The following is a 20255-nucleotide window of genomic DNA, read 5'->3' on the forward strand; positions in this document are numbered from 1 at the left end:
ACATCAAAAACAACAACAGTCCACCAGACAACCGAGTAAAGGAATCCCAGTAGGGATCACTGTGCAACAGGCAACGTCTAAACACATCACACAAATAAAACACATCTAAACACTGTGCCCAAGGGCATGAAGGAATGCTCTGTCCACAACTGGTCACCAACACATCCCTATTAATTTAATAAATCAAATACGACCCAATATTTTTTATTTATTGCATAAATGATTTTTTTAATCTCCGCAGTCAAGTATTTTCACAAACGGGTAAGTTTTCGTTAAAAAATACAACCACGTCAGAATTTATCGATGGTCCCTAGAGATGCCTTCAGACGTTAGGGCGCGAGAGCCCTAAGTTCAGCGAACTTAACGGTCGTCCTGCAGCGTCTAATATCTGATTAAAACCATCGTTCTGAGACAGAAACCACCAGAACTACTGCACTTTTTCGACGAGCATTCAGCGTTGGTAACAGGGCAGCAAGCCTTTTTGAAAAATATTTTATTGTGTTTTGTTCTGTTTACCATTGTTTGGTGTGTGTATTGGTGTTATCAAGATAGCTAGCTAAGCTAGCTTGTTAATCTTGGGCCAGTTTAAACAAATTACTGAATTTTCGTTTCTTCCAGGAATAGTCTGAACAAATTTTAAACTGCTGTACACAATAATCCCAACTTTTGAAAAACAAAAAGGAGTCTTGTAATGCTAGTCTTCAACTGTGACTTTAATTTGAAAAATCCAACCGGAAGTGTGCTGTAGGTGTATTGACAGTGTCGTCCTCTGTGTCACCGCTTCTATTCGGTTATCTGTACCGTCAGTGTTTACACAGATATATCGTAGTACAGTGGGATAATACAATATACCCGATACTGTGAATGATTGTTAAGTGCTGATTTTACTCTCTGTCTGTCGGCTTGAAATGGGAGAAGCGAGCCAACCCGTTGTTGACAGGTACAAAGAGCATGCTGTTTTCAGACGCTGCTGCAGTGGCAAGTTTGAATGTTGAACTTTCACTTTTAAACTGTGTGTGGAGAATCGAAACCTTAAGAAATATAACTGTCCACGCAGCAGTCGTTCCTTTCTACATCCCTGCAGGAAGAAATTTCACTATATTGTGCAGCAGATTAGCCTTTCTAAGTCATATTAAAGCAGTTGCTTGGTTAGGCAACCAGAAAACCCAGTGATGTGGGTTTTAACATTCAACAACTATTCATTATTTGCGTTCAAATCAATGTTTCTTTTAGAAGTATGTAAGACTATCAGAAGGTCTTCTCTTAGTCAGTCTGTGTTTGATGTGTTCTTTTGTTTTCTTTTTCCATGTCCCTCAGTATTGTCCCTGATGATGAAGGGCAAGACAAGTTTAAGAAGAGTGGAGATGTTGCTTTTTACAGGTAAATTTGGCAGTAAATATTTATTTGATTTCAAATATTTCATGCTGAGCATACCTCACATTCATTCATGTTCTTTTGCAGAACATATTTTCAGTATTGTCAGTAGGATTTAAGCTCATAGATCTCCTGAATGCCTGTCTTTGATGATAACAATGACATTTTTGATGTGTTTGTCATCTCTAAGGCGGCAGATGCAGGGCCCAAAGCTACAGTACAGGGCCCTTCTGGACACCATGGTGCTCACAGAGAGTGGGGTGCGTTTTGAACTGCTGGAGCCAAACACACAGGTAAGACCAGTTCTTGAATTGTCTGTTTAGAAAAGAAACAATGATTATTTATTTATTCACATTCAGCAACAAAACCACAAACTGATTGGTAGCTTCATTCTTTGTTGAGTATGTCCGTACACCTGCATTGTGGAAAATCACTGCACTTAACATTTGTTTGATTTTAACCTGAAATCTTGATATTGTCTCAGCCTCAAAATTCAGAGGAGTCTTCCTCAAATGTTTTTATTCATGGAACATATCTGCTCCTAGCATCTCAATGAAAAAATAAGTCAGAACAGTAGAGGAAATACCACAAATTATATTAAAATAAGATGGGAGAAAGAATTAAATGAATCGATTACAAGTCAACAGTGGGAAAATATGTGTGAAACTATAGTCACAACCTTCTGTTTAATGTACTGGCGTGAGTTTGGTTGGAAAAACCATGTTCGCTATTTTATTACTCCTAAATTACAGAGATATCGCAGAGCTGAGAGCTGTGTAAATGTTAGAGAAATTGTGGATGTGATGAGGCAGATCACCTACATATTTTCTGGAGATGCATAAAGGTACAGCTGTTTTGGAAAAAACATTTGGACCATTATGCTACAGATCCTTGGACAGTTGTTCCCCTTGAGTTTTACATCACTTTATTTAGGTGATTTACCTGAAGAAATAAAAGGATCTGATAGATACTTGTGGAAAATATTTACAGTAGCAGCAAAAAAGGCCATAACCTGTAAATGGTTACAGATAGATCCCGCCACAACAGATAATTGGGTTGATACTATTAAAGAAATTCAAAAGTTGGAAAGGTTGACTCTCTTATTGAGACTGAAAAAGACTTATACATTAAAAGATGGGCTAAATGGAAACTATACTTGGAAGAATAAATAACATCCTTGGTGGTCTGCCTTAGACATTCATTGTTATTCATATACCACTCCTTTACTACAAGCTCTGATTACTTTACAGTTAACTATGTTAAAATCCCCATATAACTTGTATTGAAACCTGTATTTTGGATATTTTATGTCTGGCAATGTCTTATGTTTTGGTGTTGTTATTTATGTTATGTTTTGTCTGAAAAACAATACAAATTAAGTATAAAAAAAAAAGAAAAAATAAGTCAAATGTACAGCATGAATATATTCTCAGTTCTATAATAATTAATGCTAGCTTATCTCAACACTTTCTATGACAACATTTTATACTTTTTCCCCACAGACCAGGCTGTTTCTTTATGTTTCACCCTGCAAAAACGAAACTGTAAGGATACTGATAGATGAACTCCATCCTATAAAGAAACGCTACAGAGTTCCAGATGTGATGACCTGGGAACCACAGTGTGAACAGTAAGATCTGAAAAAGCATCAGCCCTCAATTATGATGTTTGGTTACATCAGTAATATGTTTAAAAGATTAATTCACCCTCCTTTGATATACTTAAAGCTGAAAATGTCTGATTTTCTTGTTAGGTTAATTTTGAGAAGACTCTGTGTTCAGAGAGTAGAAATTTGTCCCTTTCTATAGTCAAAATTTCCTCTTAAAACAGCACTTTATTTCAAATTTAGGGGATAATTCTTAACCCCCAAAACTGAACCATGTCCCACTGAAATGCTGCAGAGATTGTAAGTGATGGGTGTCTTTTCTCCCATCAACCTATAGGCTAAGAGTGGTGAGACAGTCCCAGCACTCCGTCACGCTTTCCTGGTCCTTGGGGCATCACCAGGTTTGTGTTTGGCATTTCCCTTTTCGAGTGGAGATCCTGTGTGAAGAAGAAGTGATGCTAACATTTAACTCCAAAGGGAAACTGTGGTTTGAGATGTTGCAGGATCCACCTAGGTGAGTCAGGATGCAAATAAACCAGCACATGACGACAACAAACAGGTTGTAATTTTTTCTGTTTCCTCAGGGCTATGCCTGATAGTAGTGAGGTAAGAAAACACCAACACTTTTTAGTTTTACTTATGCTTTGAGCCTAATCCTGCATGTTTACTGTATGTTTGTTGTCTATTGTGCATTGTTCTCTTGATAGCTTCAAGAAGATGGCAATAATTTTCTATGGAAGGAGACTTTTAGGCAGTTTGTGGATGTCAAAGCTAATGGTATGTTTCTGCTTTTTAAACATTTACCAAGGCAAATTTTTCAGAGATTCTGTATTGTTATTCTTTTATCTTAAATTTACTTCAACACTATCCACTTTTAAGGTTGTTTAAATTCTAAACAATACCTTGAATTTCACAAGAATTTTTTTTAATATCCAAGTCATATAACATCACCTTATTGTTAAATACTAGGCTCACACCATTAATTGATTATTCATGATAGAAAAAATACAGTATGTCCTACCCTTATTATAAGCCATAGCCATTAGACACAGCCAAATCAACATCTTATTTCAAGCAAAAATAAAGCTTAATTTTTTATAAATTGTAAAGATAACTGACAGAGCTGCAAGCAAAAACTCAAGTTTCTTGAATTAAGAAAAGTTCTATTTTTACAAAACTAAAGTAGGTTTTGGTCCCTGTATTGGAAGCTTGTTTTACTTATTAGAAACAAATGAGGCCCTACTTTTTTCTCTGTAATTTATTGAAAAATGTGTGTATCTTTTGGATTTGTCAAATGGCTTTGGCTTATATTAAGTATAATGGACATTTATGACCAGAAACTAGACAAATACACTTAAAGGTTTTGTGTTGAAAACAGAATAAAAGAGGCCTTAAGGCAACGTTCCATGGAAAGTTATAACTCCATTTAGGCTCTGTACAAAAAACAAACAAACAAACAAACATACAAAAAACCAAAGTGAACATCAAACTGTATTAACAAGAAAATAAAAGGCTCTTAATTCCCCTCCAGGTCCCTCTAGTATTGGGTCAGACTTTTGTCTTCATGGATTCAGTCATGTGTACGGTCTACCAGAGCATGCTGACAGTTTCCAGCTCAAAGACACCAGGTATGAGGATGCACACAGAGAAGCGTTTAGTTTTGTTGAGCTAAATGCAAGACAGTGTGCGTGTACGGCAGATGTTTGCCAGTATAATAGTTTTCTATGGTGTATTGACATTGGTATAAAATTGCAGAATTGAACCTTTAAATTTGACAATCAGTGGTTGATCATGTCTGTAATTTCTTTTCACAGAGATGGTGAGCCATATCGGCTGTATAACCTGGACGTCTTTGCTTATGAGCTCTACAGTCGCCTCGGCCTGTACGGATCTGTGCCACTTTTGGTGGCCCACAAACCGGACAGGACTTTGGGAGTATTTTGGCTGAATGCTTCTGAAACGTTCATCAATGTTTATTATCGTGCGTCAGATCAACAGGTAACTTTTTTATTTCTCCTCAGCTCTTTTATTGTTCCTTTTTAAAAGCTTCCTCTTTTCCATCAAGTTTAAGAGGCAGGATTTTGAGTGGATGTCTTATGACAGGAAAATTGAAAAGCAAACTTGTGTAGTAGTAGTACCTCCTGGATTCAGAATCTAGTCCATTCATCTCGAGCTCTCTTGGGTGTAAAATTATTTTATTTAACTTAAAGACAGACACAGACACACAGTCACCTCTTAAATTTATACTCTTAGCTATATAATGGCCCCGTACCTCACACAGGATGACCCAACACTCAGACTGAAGAGAAGGCGAACAGAACCTCAGACTGATGTCCACTGGCTGTCAGAGAGCGGTGTGATTGACTTCACTGTTCTACTTGGCCCCAGTCCACCGCAGCTCTTCTCCCAGTATGCTCAACTTACAGGTATGTACTGTACGAACCAAGGCTTTTGTCTGATCATGTTAGGACAAAGTTTATTTTTACAGCACAGTGATCACTGGCTTTTTTCAACCAAAGATCTCTTTTGATGTTAATTGTGAAAACTAGATCTACTAGTCCAATTTACTGAGAAAAAACAAGTAATATTGACTTTCCAGTTGACACAGTTCCCACATTTAAGCCAGCAGGCACAAAAGCAGAAAATGAAAAGAAATATAACCCAAGAAAAAGAGTTTAAAAGTCAAAAAACAAATCTCATATTTTCTAGGTAAGGGGAGGCTGCTGTTTATGCAGCACTCTTCACAAACTGAGGTAATCTAAAGTGCTTGACAAAATGGTTACACAATTAACCAACAGTTTAAGAAGAGGAACACGACTAAACGCTTTAAAATGAATAGAAATGATTATTAGAAATAATTTAAAAAGCTAAAGTGAAGGTGCGGGGTCCATAAAAGAATTGTAAAACTGAGTCAATATGTGTTTATATTGCTTTTATTGTTGATGTATTGCCCTTTGTGTATTTACAGGGAAATTCTGTAAATATACCTGTATATAATCCACAAGTTTCCTCCCCCCTCCTGACAGGGTACCAAGCCCTCCCTCCTCTTTTTTCCCTTGGGTACCATCAGTGTCGCTGGAACTATGACAACGAAGCAGATGTGAAGGCTGTAGATGCTGGATTCGACCACCATGACATCCCATACGATGTTATCTGGCTTGACATTGAGCACACAGATGGGAAGCGGTATTTTACCTGGGACTCTGCTTTATTCCCTGATCCAGCCGGGCTGCAGCGCCACCTAGAGAAGAAGAAGAGGAAGGTTTGTTAAAGATGTCACCTGATTGTTTTGCCTTTTCTGTTTCTGTGCATCAAACTGTCATTTACTCTGAATATCTTCATTTTTTTTTTCCCAGTTGGTTGTTATAAGTGACCCTCACATTAAGGTGGATCCCGATTGGTCGCTGTACTGTGAAGCCAAAAATGGAGGGCATTTTGTTAAGAACAACAAGGGGGACATATATCAGGGCTCATGCTGGCCTGGTAATGTGTTCTTAACTTCAACAGTTTTTATTTTTCAAGCTCCTCCACATGCAAAAGTTAGATGAGAAATTATCAGATTTGTTCTTTCTGAACAGTTTTTCTTTGAACTGTTTTTCAGGTGAATCTTCTTACCTTGACTTCAGCAATCCAGACACCCGAGCCTGGTACTCCAGATGTTTTGGCTTGGAAAAGTACAAGGTAAGCAGAAGATAATCCAAACTTCAAGACTTAAACATGTAAATCCAACCTAATTTTATCTGTATTGATAATAACGGAAGGACTATTGGTATCCCCATTCTTAAATTATGTTAAAACATTTTTCACATATTTACAATTTACAATCTACTGCACAGTCTGCATAATAATGAGAACAGATAGTATGTTTATTAATTCTGTTTTCTATGAATGTTATTTTTACCGTGGCTAAATGTTCGCATCTTGTGCAGGGCTCAACACCTTCATTATTCATCTGGAATGACATGAACGAACCATCAGTGTTTGGCGGTCCAGAGCAGACAATGCCAAAAGATGCAGTGCATCATGGGGGCTGGGAGCACAGAGAACTACACAACCTGTACGGCTTCCAGCAGGTGAGCTTGTTCATTTAACAGACATTGTGTCATTTTAGCACCACTTGTTATGATTTATTGACCTTTTATTATGTTGTCCTGCAGCACATGGCCACATTTGAGGGTCTGATCACTCGTTCAGGTGGATTAGAGAGACCGTTTGTCCTCTCACGCTCCTTCTTTGCTGGATCACAAAGATTTGGTTTGTCTTAAACAACAAAAAGGGTAATGAATCAAATATAATGTGGTCATGGTTGTCTCCTAAATTGCCCTGTTTGCTGTGGTTTTATTTGCTTGGATGCAGGAGCGATATGGACTGGTGATAACGTTGCCAGCTGGGATTATTTGAAGATCTCCATCCCGATGCTTTTGTCTCTGAGTATGGCAGGCATAGCATTCTGTGGAGGTGAGCAGTGACTCATTTCCACCTGACACACCTCTAATGGGTATAGTTCTAGCTGCAGGATCTTGATCTTGGAGCTAACCTTCACTGATGTTCTGCACCATTAATCCCAGAACATCTGGAAGTGGTGGAGCAGTGGTAGGAATACCACTCTACCACTCTCTGAAGCTGGCCCTAGGATCCTTCTTCCTCCACACTTTGTCCTTCCTGCAGAGCCAAAGCTAGAAGCTCCATTTTTCTGCATCCTCTGACAGATCTTTGATGGAACTCATGAGGCTAAGGCCTTGGATGCTGAGCGAGTTTTGCAGTTTCTGTGTGGATGTTCAAGTGTAGCCCTTGCAACCAATCTCTACTGCATAGGTGAAAGCCCTCCACCCAGCTTTATACACACCTCTCCCTCTTTCTCTCAAAGACTGCCTCTATTGTGATCTCCTGGCGGATGGTCAGCTCTTAAAACTTCAGTATGTGACCGAGGTTGGCTGTCATGTTCCACTCACCTCCAGATGGCATGAGACTGGCTGTATCTGCTCTGTGCCTTGTCCCCCTGCTTCCCAATTGGATATATTTCTTAGATGTAGCTGGGCTGATCCTGTATGCCAGTCTGCATTTCTCAAGGACTTCATCAAGCTTGTGCAGGAAGTGGCCATGTTCCCACCTATAGTGACAATCATTTTTATGGTTATCTTGCAATTTATCAGTTACAGTGGAATCTCTGTATCGCGATATTATCACTCATATCATCATCACAGCTTTTCCTGTCTGTTTTTCAGCTGATGTTGGAGGGTTCATTCAGGAGCCAGAACCAGAGTTGCTTGTTCGCTGGTACCAGGCTGCTGCCTTGCAGCCGTTCTTTAGAGGTCACTCTGCAAAGTTGACAAAGCGTCGGGAACCCTGGCTGTTTGGAGAGGAGGTCACTGCTAAAATCCGCACCGTAATCAAGCAGAGGTACTTAAAGAATATTGACCACACAACTTTATTATCATTCGATGCAGGCCTGAACAAAAATAAAAACTGGATTGTGACGGTTTGGAAAGATCTGATTGATTTGAAAAGATTAGATTTTCCTTAATGACTCCTGCAGGGTCAGTGTGTTTTTCACAGCTTTGTCTCTTTGGTATTCAGGTACTGTTTGCTCCCATACTGGTACACTCTGTTCCACCAGGCTCACACCTCTGGTCTGTCTCCACTGCGGTGAGTCTGCTGCTACCTGCTGTCTAGTGGAAGTACTGCAGCATTTTAAACTTTCTGTCCTGAGCGTACCAGTACTTGATTTTAATTTTGAATGTTGAAAGGCACATTATATTTATAGACAAACCCATTCTAATTAGCTCTTATTTTATGCAAACTTCTCCAGACCTCTGTGGGTTGAATTCCCAAAAGAACAGAGTACTTTCACTGTGGACAACCAGCACATGATTGGTACTTTAATATATGCACTATTTTAACACAGTGTACCTGCTCTTTGTTGATGTCCTGTAGTCAAAGTGTTTGTAACTTTAACTAGGAGGAGCTTTGCTGGCCTGTCCTGTCACTGAAAAAGGTGTTAAAGAAGTCAAAGTGTTACTGCCTGGACCCGGTGAGGTAAATCAAGCACAAGTTAACAGTCACAGTCAGTTATGTGTTCATTATATTTTAATAGATATGTTATAAGAATGCTGTTTTTTTCCACAGGTTTGGTATGATGTCCACTCTGCAGAGGCGTACAAAGGAGGAATGACTCTGGGACTTCCTGTTACCCTGGACACAGTCAGTTTTAAAACTATCAGCTGTACAGAACTATTAAACTATCTTCTGTAGCTTTGCCTGAGAGCTCAACTACTATACAGTTAGCTTGCAGGATTACTAACATGGTAAACAAATGTAAACAGATGGTTCTTAAACAGCTAGGTCGACCCCAAAAAATAGTTTGCATTTTACATTTTTGATGCATTTTGGGTAATTAGAAACCAACTGATGACACTTTAGTACATGGGTAGATATTATGTATTAACAACACATCCTCAGTGACGACCTGATATCAGAACACACTTACCAACCTCTTTAGCGAACAGCAGCCCATACATAGTTTCTGTGGCTCTCTTATGGTGGCTTGGCATCCCTTGGTGCATCTTTAACAGCTTTTCTCCCTCATTTTATCAGAAACATGCTTCTGAGAGACATGGCGATACGCTGTTTAGAAAATAAATCTGAAAGGGCACTGGTTAGATTGAACTGACTTCTTAATTCAAGATGACAAATTGAGAGGGAGTTGTGATCTGTTGTTTTCATTCTCTTAGAGCTGACTTTTGTGAGCTGAAAGACTGTTGCTTATTGTCACAGTTCCTATCACTCTGATCAAGACTAGACACCAGACTTTTGTTTACTAGCAAAATATCGCAGATCATACCAGCTGACAGCACAGTATTAAATGCATGCCAGTACGTGTGTCTGCACAACTAATCCAGTACAGATAAGGGCATCCCAGACAACCTCCATATGCAGTCTGGGCTGTCAGATATCAACCATTTTCAGTTTGCATTAAGATATGTCCACATGAAGCATTACAGAGTTCCACTTGGTAACTGAATACCCACATCAGATATAAATCCGTACTGTCTAAATGTGGCCTCATACACTTGTGTGACTTATCTTCCAGAATTTTGGATGACTACTTTTTCAAAACAGATTCTGCTTGTTTGGTTTGCTGGAAAAAATCAGTTTGTCACTATGATGTTGTTTCAGAAATACATGCTCTCCATATACAGAAATAACAACAAGATAATTTAAATAACATTATTATAATTTGTACATTTTCTATCAAAATCTCTCTTTTATTCTCTTGTGTTTTGTCTGCACAGGTGCCTTTGTTCCAGCGTGGCGGCTCTGTGGTCTGCAGGTCCAAAGGGAGTGTCTCTTGTACGTCTGATGTTCAGTGGATGCCCCTCTCCATCACTGTGGCCCTAAACTCTCAGGTAATGTGCAGAATTTGTAGGAACATAGCTGTTGTTCAATGAGGCTCAACAAAACTGCAGTTTAGTTTACTTTAGACCATGATTTGACATTGAAAAGTTACTGATAATAAACTGGTTGAAAGAAATTACTTTAAACTGAAGTAAGTGATTGTTACCTCTAGAACTAAATGATACACAGACTTTACCATCGTTTAGTGAGAAATGATTCCTCAAATAAGGGCTGTTTCTTATTATTATCGTCATTTTTCAGTGGAGGTGTTTATTTCTTAGTTTGTCATTTAGTCCAGGTTTATGTCTCAGATTCTAAAGTGATGTTTCTGAATAGCTTTTTTTTCATTCAGCTGTCTAAAACCTCTCAGAATTGTCATCAGTGACAAACAGGGAATCAGTTAGTTAAGGGAGCTACAGTTGATATTTTTACTTGTTAAACTCCTATAAAGGTAAACGAAATGGCAGTGGCAGTAATTATTCCTAAGAATCAGCTAATTATTTCAGCACTGTAAGCACAAATGTTTGTCATAAGACTGCAAAATTGCATAATATGAAGCCTTCCAGAGGGGGTGTAGGAGCCTTAGATGTAAGTTATATCTTTATTGTTTGTTTACGGTGTTGTTATTGTTGGTGGTGGGCGTGTTCACCAGAATTTGCATGTTGATAGTGATGATTAAGGCATTCGCCTCTTAAGATGTTTGGTTTTTCGGCTCATACAGACAGAAGGGTAGCCTGGGAGCAGAAACTTTCTGTTGAGCGCTCCACTACAGCAGAAAATTTACGTATTGGATTAGTCATTAGGTAACTGGTACCAGTTGTAATCTTAGATGTTTGTGAAAGAATAAATGTCCAAAGCTTAACCTGGGTACAGAAATAGATTATTTCAGCTGCAGCATGTCACAGTATCCTTCTCCCTCATTTAACCACTCCCGGCGCTTTTAGGGAATAAGTAAATGTCTTGTTTGTTCGATGCAATTTTGCACTTTGGAAAAAAATACTGGAAATAACAAGGAGTAGCTGCTGAAAAGTGTTTGACCTCTAATATCCAAGTGAAGTAAGGCCTTATAAAACTGAGTCCCAGTTCATTATAGCCTTGCAATAACTATTAACATCTGACATTTGTATAATTTAATTAGTGATGAAATCCAGACTGCTGTCTCATCTCTCTGTAGGGTGCAGCTGATGGTGAGTTGTACCTGGATGACGGCCACTCCTTCAGTTACAGGGACAGAAAGGCCTTCTGCCTGCGCAGGTTCAACATGTTGTCAGGACGTTTGCTCTGCAGGTGAGTCATAACCCACACCTCCTGAAAGAGGGATATAGGTTTCAACCAAATGCCCAAGGATCAAATAAAACCTTTATTCTGTTTTAGGATGAACAAAAAAGTGTAGGGCTGAAAAACTTAACAGCTGATCATAATATGTCTGTTTTGTTTCTTGAAGTTCTGCCAGTGAAGAAGGAACATTTGGCTGTGATACTGTTGTAGAGACCGTCTCCATCCTGGGTCTGAAGAGCGAACCATCCAGTGTGGTTGTTCATGTGGCAGGTGAGGAGTTCTGGTAGTATCATTAGACAGCAGGAGGATTGTAGTGGTGACTTTTCAAAAGAGTAACTACAAGGGACATGCAAAGGCATGTTAGCATCCATCTGAGTAAATATTTAAGCTACTGTGAGGAATTTTAGCTGGTTATGAAACAGAAGATCAAGACTGAAGACGCTATGCAATTGGAGAAAAACAAAACAATTAACTGTAAGACTGTTAAAATCATATATGTCAGGCTATCAGATAGTTATATTTTTTAATCACAGTTAATTGAACATTGAAAGTTAATCACAGTAACATAGTTAATCATATTTAAGTCACAGAATTCTATTGTTTTTGCATTATACTGATTTGGGAATTAAATGGATGCAAAGAATGATGAATGAGTGCTGCCCTGTTACACGAATGTGGTCCAAAACCCTGACTTAGAGACAGGGGACACCTTTAAAGTGCTTATTCCTAGAGATGTGGTGTTCAACAGTGTTACACATGGAGAAATATGCAGGAGTGCATGTACAAAATGACTCACTAACATCCATGATCCTTAGTATGACAGCTTTTTTACTTTTCAGGAGTTCATGTTTAGATGCTTTCTCTGTCTAAGTAACCCAGATAACATTAACTATTCAGAGAGTTCCTCAAGAAACTGTTCTTTGTTATGCTTTTACTTTGTAATTTGTGCTATATTAAGCTAAGGGTACCTTGCTTACTTTATGGTAAAAAAAACAATGTTTTCTTTTGGAAGAATATTGTTAAAGAGAACTCCTGTTTAATAAAAAGTAATGACATTCACTTAACAACAGGGGAAAATATTTTTGCTGCAGATAGAAAAGTAAATGAATCAATAGATAGATGAAGCACTTTGTCCGCAGGGGGAAGCCAAAGTTGCCGCAAACTAGAGCTCCTCTCAAAAGCTTTAATTTTGAATTTTATGATTCAACAGAAAAGCTTGTTAAGGGAATACCATCTGAGAATTGATCTGTCTTAACTAAAAAAGTCTGAGGTAGTGCTTTGTGACTTTTTTGTTCTTTTTCCTAACAGGAGCTGGAGACACCTCTGCTGCATTTCAGTACACAAAGAGCTGCTGCACACTGACAGTAAATGACCTGAACCTCAGAGTGACCACGGACTGGGAGATACAGATAGGTTAAAGTGTAGGTCACTTATGGTCCCTCCTCGGACTTTTTATTCACCGCCAAATGACACATTTTAAGACAATAATGAGTCTAAAATAGGTTCAAAAGTACACCACAAAAAAAAATCTTCATTTATTTTACTTTTATAGAAGTCTTTTAAAGATCAGTTTGCCCTTTAAATCAAATCTGCCTCATTAAAGTTTTCTAATTCAGAGTTTGCTGACAGAATCTTCACTTTCAAGAAAATTATCTGAAGCTTTAAATATGTGAATTATGAGATTTTGTTTAAGCAATGACTGAATTTGTGATTTTGAATTCATGAATGGAGATTAAGTGAATAAATACAAACTGATGTGCAGCTTCTGATGTTAACTGTTGCAACAGGCCTTCTTTTTTTCTCAAGTAGAATTGTCATGTTTCCAGAATTTTAAACTTTATTTTTACTAATAAAATCAAATACTTGTGCTGATTACATGGTAACAAAAACATAAATGCAAGGCACCAAAATCTGGATAATTTCATGTTTTTAATGAACAAAAATAGCATGCAAACTTCTACTCTGTCTTATGCATATTCGTTTTTAGCATTTTTGTGCAGTTTATAAGTGTGCAGGAGATGCTTGCATTTTTTAGAGACATTCTTCTCATGATCACCAAGGTTTGGCACTTTTGAAACTATTGACCTTTAAAGTATCAGATTTTGTTCTTCATAAACATGTGGTTTCAAAGAATATCAAAGTATGGAAATTTTGACAGCTTAAAGCTTGGATTATATATATGCTGCTTTGAACCTGCACCAAAGTGAGCACTATACTTGTGGGTTGGCATGTCCACATCATTCAGCAAAAGTCCACACAAATGCTACTCAGCTAAACATTATTAAGCCAGAACCATCTTGCAAAGCTTTAAGCCAAAATCCTTTGTTTCCAGCTCAGAGAATGACCAGACCTATGAGCATAATTTAAGTATAAAGAGGCGGTAGCTATGGATGTAGTTTCATTGAAGCGGCTGAAGGTCTGTAAACATTGGTGGAAGGTGAAAAGGCTAGTTTGGATGAAGCTATAGTGGCAGTTTTATCAGAACTGGACAGAGAGTAAAGAACGATAATGAACCTTTTTTGTTTGAATGTTTTTGCTCCTCTCCAGACTGGCTTCTGCAAGGGTTTGATTTACCAGCTGGCACCACTGATAGTGAAGAGTTATGTTTTGACATAACAACTCTGCCTGTTGAGATCACATTATGTAGTTTAGCCTCAGCAGGGATGCAGCTCTCCTACATCGTATGTTTGATTGCTTTGATTGGCCCGTAATGAATGTGACAACATTCGTTCAGCGACCTTCAAGAATTTTCTTAAAAGATTGTGCCCTTCCCAAACACCGTTTATGGGCTGTTGCCCAGATGGATTTGAAATTTATCCCATGCCATGGATATGTGGAACAGTCTGTCTGGTCAACAGACTGTCTAAACTGAAGATAAACATTGGCAACGCCATGGTCCTTTGCACTTTGGTTGCTTGTTGTTAAAATTGAGCAATTAATAAACATTTAGATTAAATTGCCATATGTCCCACTGCGATTTTAAAATTGCATTAGGTACAATATTTATTTAACCTGAAATGTGTGTCAAAATACTAGTCTAATAGTTCCTTTTTGCAGCAGAGGTCTTTTGCTCAATTCTTTTTAAATAGAAAAAATCCTGCTTTCCTTGTTTTTGTGTGTTTTCTTATTAAAACTGTGAATGATATAAAAATGATCATTCCCTTCTGTACAACAATACGTGCCAAATTTGCAGTATGAGTCAAAATAATCTCAATTACACACATTTTTTATTGTTCAGCCCTGGTTGTTTTGATCTTATATTGTGTTTGAGGGACAACCCCTTGAGATAAATCAAAGAAAAAAAAGGCATGACCAGTGAAACATTATTCAAAAAAAGAACGCTCTCCCCCAACATTACCACTTCTTGACCCGCTAGCCTTTCTAGAAATGCAAATGTAAATAATATTACTTACAATTACAGGACAGTCCATCAGACAGACACAGAAAAGCTTATAAAAACATTTGACAAACACTAAGAAGTCATGTTTAATATTACCAGACCCACATAAATATGCTGCTTTAAATACTGTCTAAACAAATACATTCTATTTTGTCTATGTTTAATCTGCATCCCAGAAAATGCCTGATATGGATTGTTGTCCTGCAATAATCTGAGGAGAAAAGCAGTGTCATATCAGACTGAGTATTGTGATTATTTACTGTTAAGATGAGGTGACATCTAAATGAAGTGATGCTGATGATTTGGTTTGTTTAAGGACACCTAAAAGAGTGAATTGTACCGATGACTTTTCCTACAGGTGCTAAATATGGATGCTGCTCCTCTCCGTAGCATTAGCCTGCTCTGGTTATGCTGAGACTGCTCAATGCTGAGCTCCATTGAGAACAGGTTTAAAGGGCTTGAATGCCTTCTGCTGAGGCAGGGCATCTACCAACCACTCTTTACATGCCCTCTGCTGCGGCCCGCTGGCCTTTGTGTCACCCAACAATGATGGCACCGGAGCACCACAGCCAGGGAGAGATCATTGTTCCCTTCAGCCAATAGGAATGCAACAAATGGATGTGTATGTAGCGTGTGAGTTTCTGTGCATATGTGTGTGTATGGTAATGCAAAGGTGATAGCACGTGAACAGAATGCATCTTTCACACCGAGCTTTTGCATCGACTCTGTGACGGAGGAGAGGGGGACGTCACACAAGGAGGGAGCCAATCAGACATTAGCTGTTTGGATTTATGCCAGGGTTTTTTAGGCTACTAAGACTTTAGTACAAGTTCCAAAAGCTAGTTAAAAAAAAAAGGCCAGCTGAAACGAGATGCCGTATACACCGTCTGGCTTTTTCTGTGACCGCCTGATCCGGGAGAGAGAGAGGAGAGATGGGGAAGGGTCTCTAAACAAGCCGCTCCGCTTCAACGGCCAGGATTTCAACGCTCTGAAAGAGGAGTGTCTTCAGAGGAAGAGCCTGTTTGAGGATGAATCTTTTCCTGCCACTGTGGAGTCTTTGGGCTTCAAGGAGCTCGGACACAAGTCCAACAAGGTTAAGAACATCGTCTGGAAGAGGCCCAAGGTAGGAGGGGGGGCGCTGATCATAATGTTTACTAAACAGGGGATGGAGCTCACATGTGGGAGGTTGGATGATATTTTTGAACTTCAAACCTGCGTGGAAAACTAACTTCTGCTGTGGGATTTATCCTGAGGATGCAGATGGGATTAAGAACAGTCCTCCACTGATGGATTGGAGTTACAGAATGCCATTGTTAGGCCGGTGATTCCCACTTTGTGGTTTTATGGCTCTGAAATAATGGATGTTTTATTATTTAACTTTCTGGGACAACTGTATTTATCACAAGCAAATGAATCCCCCTACTCTTCAACTTAAAAGTTTGGCTGATAGAAGAAGAAATGTTGGTCCTTTTTGTGCTGAAGTTGACCCTTTTTTATCACTGTCTGCAGGAAATCTGTGAAAACCCTCAGTTCATTGTTGGAGGAGCCAGTAGGACAGACATCTGCCAGGGAGATCTGGGTAAATTATGCCTAATTTGACACTTGAGTCACAGTTCAAGCATTTTAGTTTCCTGGAGTTTATAAAAACGATTCCTAAGATCTTAATCGGGATATGATGCTGACAGAAAATAAGCAGTGATGTGTTGTTTGTGAACGAGCTGGTTCAGAGCTTTTTTAACTTAACAACAGAGTCTGGATCCAGTTTGAGAGCTGGTTTCCTTTCTTTTTCTCTTCCTCTTTTCATCCATTCCTCACACTGCACTCCACGCAGGACTCTTGCTTGATGATGAATTTTTCATGTTTTGACACCAGGGCTGTCATAAAGCAATATGCATGTTTCCTCTGGACTGCAAGATATTTTTTTGGGGGGGGGGGTATTTCAGAAAGTAATTTGAGGTGATTTTCATCAATTACAAAAAAAAGAGTAGGGTTGTTGTAATACATTCAAACACATCAATCATATGTCCAAGCATTCCTAAATTTGGCTGATCTAATGAGGCGAAAAAGGTACCAAACTTTAAGCCATTTGGGAGCAAAAGAGCTGGGCCAAATTATCCGGATCACTAAAAAGAACCAGAACTCCCATACTCAAAAACAAAGCTGTATCCTCGTATCAGACTGTAACCAAAGCAGAGTTGTTCAAAATGTATTGGAATAAGGAATCAGATTGGATCAAGTCTTGGAAACAGGGGATTCGAAAGAAAAAAATGGATTACAAATTCTGTTGGATCAAGAAATCCAATCCTGGTTGGTTCTGGATAAAACCTCCAGTTTCAGCCAAGTTTGGATGCTTTAGTCCAGTGAATCAGGATTGTATGGGTTCAGTGAGATTCAGCAGATAAAATCTTATCATTACACACTTAAAGCATAATGAAGGTCATGTCATTTATAAACAGAGCTATAAATGCTTTATTGGTGCATTAGTAAAGCATAAGTAGCACTTACCGTAATCCTAATCATACCCTTTGACTAATGCATCAATAAAGCGTTTATAGCCACGTTTATAAATGAGACATGAATTAGTTAACAGCAGCTTATATAAATGGTGAGTCAAGCATTAATTTAAGCTTTGCTGAAGCTTTAAGTGTGTAGTTTTGTTAAGTGTTTCTGAACATTTGGATTTTGGAGTATGGCCGAAATTATATACTGATATTTCCAAAATGATTTTGGCCATAACAGATATTGATCCTGGTGTTAATAACTGAAGCTCAGAACTTAAAGTTCAGTCCTTTCAACACACTTTAAAATTTAAGGAAGTTCTTACATCTTTCCTTAAAAACAAACTTAGGATGTACAAAGAAAGAGACTTAAGCTGACGTGGGTCTGTGGGTCCATCCTACAACTTCACAATATTTACGCTACATATAGGCCGATATGTACAGTCAATATATCAGTTGTAAATAAAGGCAGACATTTCCTATGCTTAAAGTAGCTTTTTGAGGTCATATCTGCTGAAAATAAACAAATATTAATATTCATACTAAGAATATTTCTGGTAATTCTTCTGTTCCTCTGCAGTGACAAAGCTTGATAGGTTAATCAGAGTTTGTGTGGTGGAAAAGTGTAGATGTTGCTCCTTAAGATGATCAAGTAACTCTAAATACGAAACTAAAAATACCTACTTGAGTAAAAAGCTGCTGTGAGAATCTTTCCGTTAGTGTGAGTTTTGGCGCCCCCTGTGGAAAAAGTATATTGTGTGTAGTCTCATTTAAAGAACCAGGATTGCAGATTTGGTCATCTTGAAAATTCTGTTGGCATCACATTGATCCAATCCTGATATTCCTTAAAGAAACCCGGTAAAAAATTAGCTTGATTTTCCAAGTCCGAGTAATTTTTACAAATCAAACCAGGCTATATACAAACATTACCATGACAGGATTCAGAGTTATTATCTCCTGTGTGCAATAGTGTTTAAAAATTCCCATCAGGTTTTTATATGCCAAAGTAGAGTGGCTTCTTTAGAAGTACTGCAGTAACATGTTCAAATTTCTCAAACAACTCAGTATTTGTATACATGATGTAAGACTTGGCAACTAAAAACCAAACACCTGTGTGCATAAAAACACACTAGTGTTCCTCTCTTACAGACATTTGTTCTGCATTTTGTGAGAAAAATTTCAGTAGGAACCATACGAGGAATTCAATAGTGATTTGAGGTATTTAAGAAGGAACATTTTAAAGATTATTGACTTTAAAATGAACTTAATGACTGGAGCGTAACATAATTAGTTAACATTTTAGAGCAACTTGTGCGTCTGAATGAAAGAAGAGCAGGTCCACGTAAACACAGCATCATGTCAATGTTTATTTAATGAGATATCTGCTTTTCATGCTAAAGAATGTGTGCTGCTCTCTGAAAAGGACTTTACTGTGAGCAGACAACACGTTTACCGTGTACCTTTAACAGATTCACAGCAAAGTTTGGATGTTCCTGCAGCCGCTGAGTTATGCAGGCTGGCTTTGTTGGAGTCTTGTTTATCATGAGTGTTATGCTTTTAAGTGATGTTTAAAGTTGCTGGCTGCAGCAGCATCACACGAGCCGACTGAGTGCAAACAAAAAATGTAGCTGTCTACTCCTTGTTTATATTCTAAGGGGATTATTTGAGGTATGTCTTTGTGTAATAGGGAGTCAAAATTGGGGTGATAGTGTAGAAAACATCCATGGATCCCCCACACACGGCCTCTTTCTGCCTGAAGCGGCCTCTACATATTGTGCTTACTCTTTTGGAAGGGAATCCAGCCAGCAGCACTTCTCATTGTTGTTCTGTTCAGTTTGCAAATAAAAGGCACCAAAGAGGACAAAGGCACTGGCAGACACTGTTAAATGTTGCCTGTAGAAAAAACTTACATTGTTTTAGACTGACACACTGTGACACATAGACACCTGAACAATCAAAAAAAACAAACGTCAGCACTCAGCTGGGGTCTTTTCCTCCAGAAACAGGACAAATGTCCAAATTGTCCTTTCATTAGGATGTAGGGAAAATCAGTTTCTGCCGTACACTTCAGGAGCCATAATTCAAATATAAAGTCATTTCCAAGCCCAGGACTGGATTAAATCAGCTCTGCTGTGGTTAATATTTATAAAAATGTCTCTGTTGTATTGAAATATATCAAATTGAACTTGTTTTTGTCTTTCAGGTGATTGCTGGTTACTGGCAGCCATCGCTTGTCTCACCTTGAATGAGAAGCTTCTGTATCGGGTGGTTCCTCAAGAGCAGAGCTTATCTGAGGGCTATGCAGGTATCTTCCACTTCCAGGTAAGAGACGGATATATCTAATACTAGCTCACGTATGCTCTCTGTGTAGAGAGAATCAGCATTATTAACTCACACACGGGACTGGAATGGGGGCCTTTGTTGATAACACATAACCCTAGAATAATTTTCAAGTCAATAGATCAAGAATATAAAATACTTCATTTATTTCTGGGGGAAAGTTTAGAAATAAACATGCTTTAAATGTCTCCCTGCATACTCTGTTAAACTTTCACCCCAAAACAGATGATACAGTCACTTAAGACATCCTTTTTTTCCTTTTTAATTGTTTGTCAAACACGGCATAGTGCAAGGGCAGCCAGTGAGAGATTACATACACATTACATAAAGAGTGGGTTTTAGGCCATCCCATAAGGATGCCTCC

At 38.4% G+C, this 20255-nt stretch overlaps 1 protein-coding gene across 5 annotated transcripts; it reads left to right on the forward strand.

The window, feature by feature from the left end:
- The first annotated feature begins 384 nt into the window (after positions 1-384).
- On the forward strand, positions 385-19821 carry ganc (glucosidase, alpha; neutral C). 5 transcript variants are annotated; one of them, XR_005993298.1, is made up of 27 exons: positions 766-940; positions 1318-1380; positions 1565-1667; positions 2877-3004; positions 3318-3494; positions 3565-3586; positions 3688-3757; positions 4512-4608; positions 4795-4978; positions 5262-5406; positions 6007-6242; positions 6337-6463; positions 6582-6661; positions 6910-7053; positions 7138-7234; positions 7337-7438; positions 8206-8380; positions 8558-8626; positions 8790-8854; positions 8940-9016; positions 9107-9181; positions 10273-10386; positions 11550-11662; positions 11820-11923; positions 12962-13074; positions 16563-16632; positions 19755-19821. XR_005993298.1 is itself a non-coding variant. In XM_041812704.1 (26 exons), the coding sequence occupies exons 1-25, from the start codon at positions 909-911 to the stop codon at positions 13069-13071; spliced, it is 2709 nt and encodes a 902-aa protein (XP_041668638.1). In that variant the 5' UTR covers positions 766-908; the 3' UTR covers positions 13072-13074; positions 19755-19774. The 5 variants fall into 5 exon arrangements, 4 of the variants coding, with proteins under 4 accessions (XP_041668639.1, XP_041668638.1, XP_041668637.1 ...); XM_041812704.1 differs by lacking the exon at positions 16563-16632 and having other exon boundaries at positions 19755-19774; XM_041812705.1 differs by lacking the exons at positions 766-940; positions 16563-16632; positions 19755-19821 and adding an exon at positions 385-460 and having other exon boundaries at positions 12962-13409.
- Positions 19822-20255: the final 434 nt, after the last annotated feature.

The sequence above is a fragment of the Cheilinus undulatus genome, linkage group 18, assembly GCF_018320785.1.
Source record: "Cheilinus undulatus linkage group 18, ASM1832078v1, whole genome shotgun sequence".
Lineage (NCBI taxonomy): Eukaryota > Metazoa > Chordata > Actinopteri > Labriformes > Labridae > Cheilinus > Cheilinus undulatus.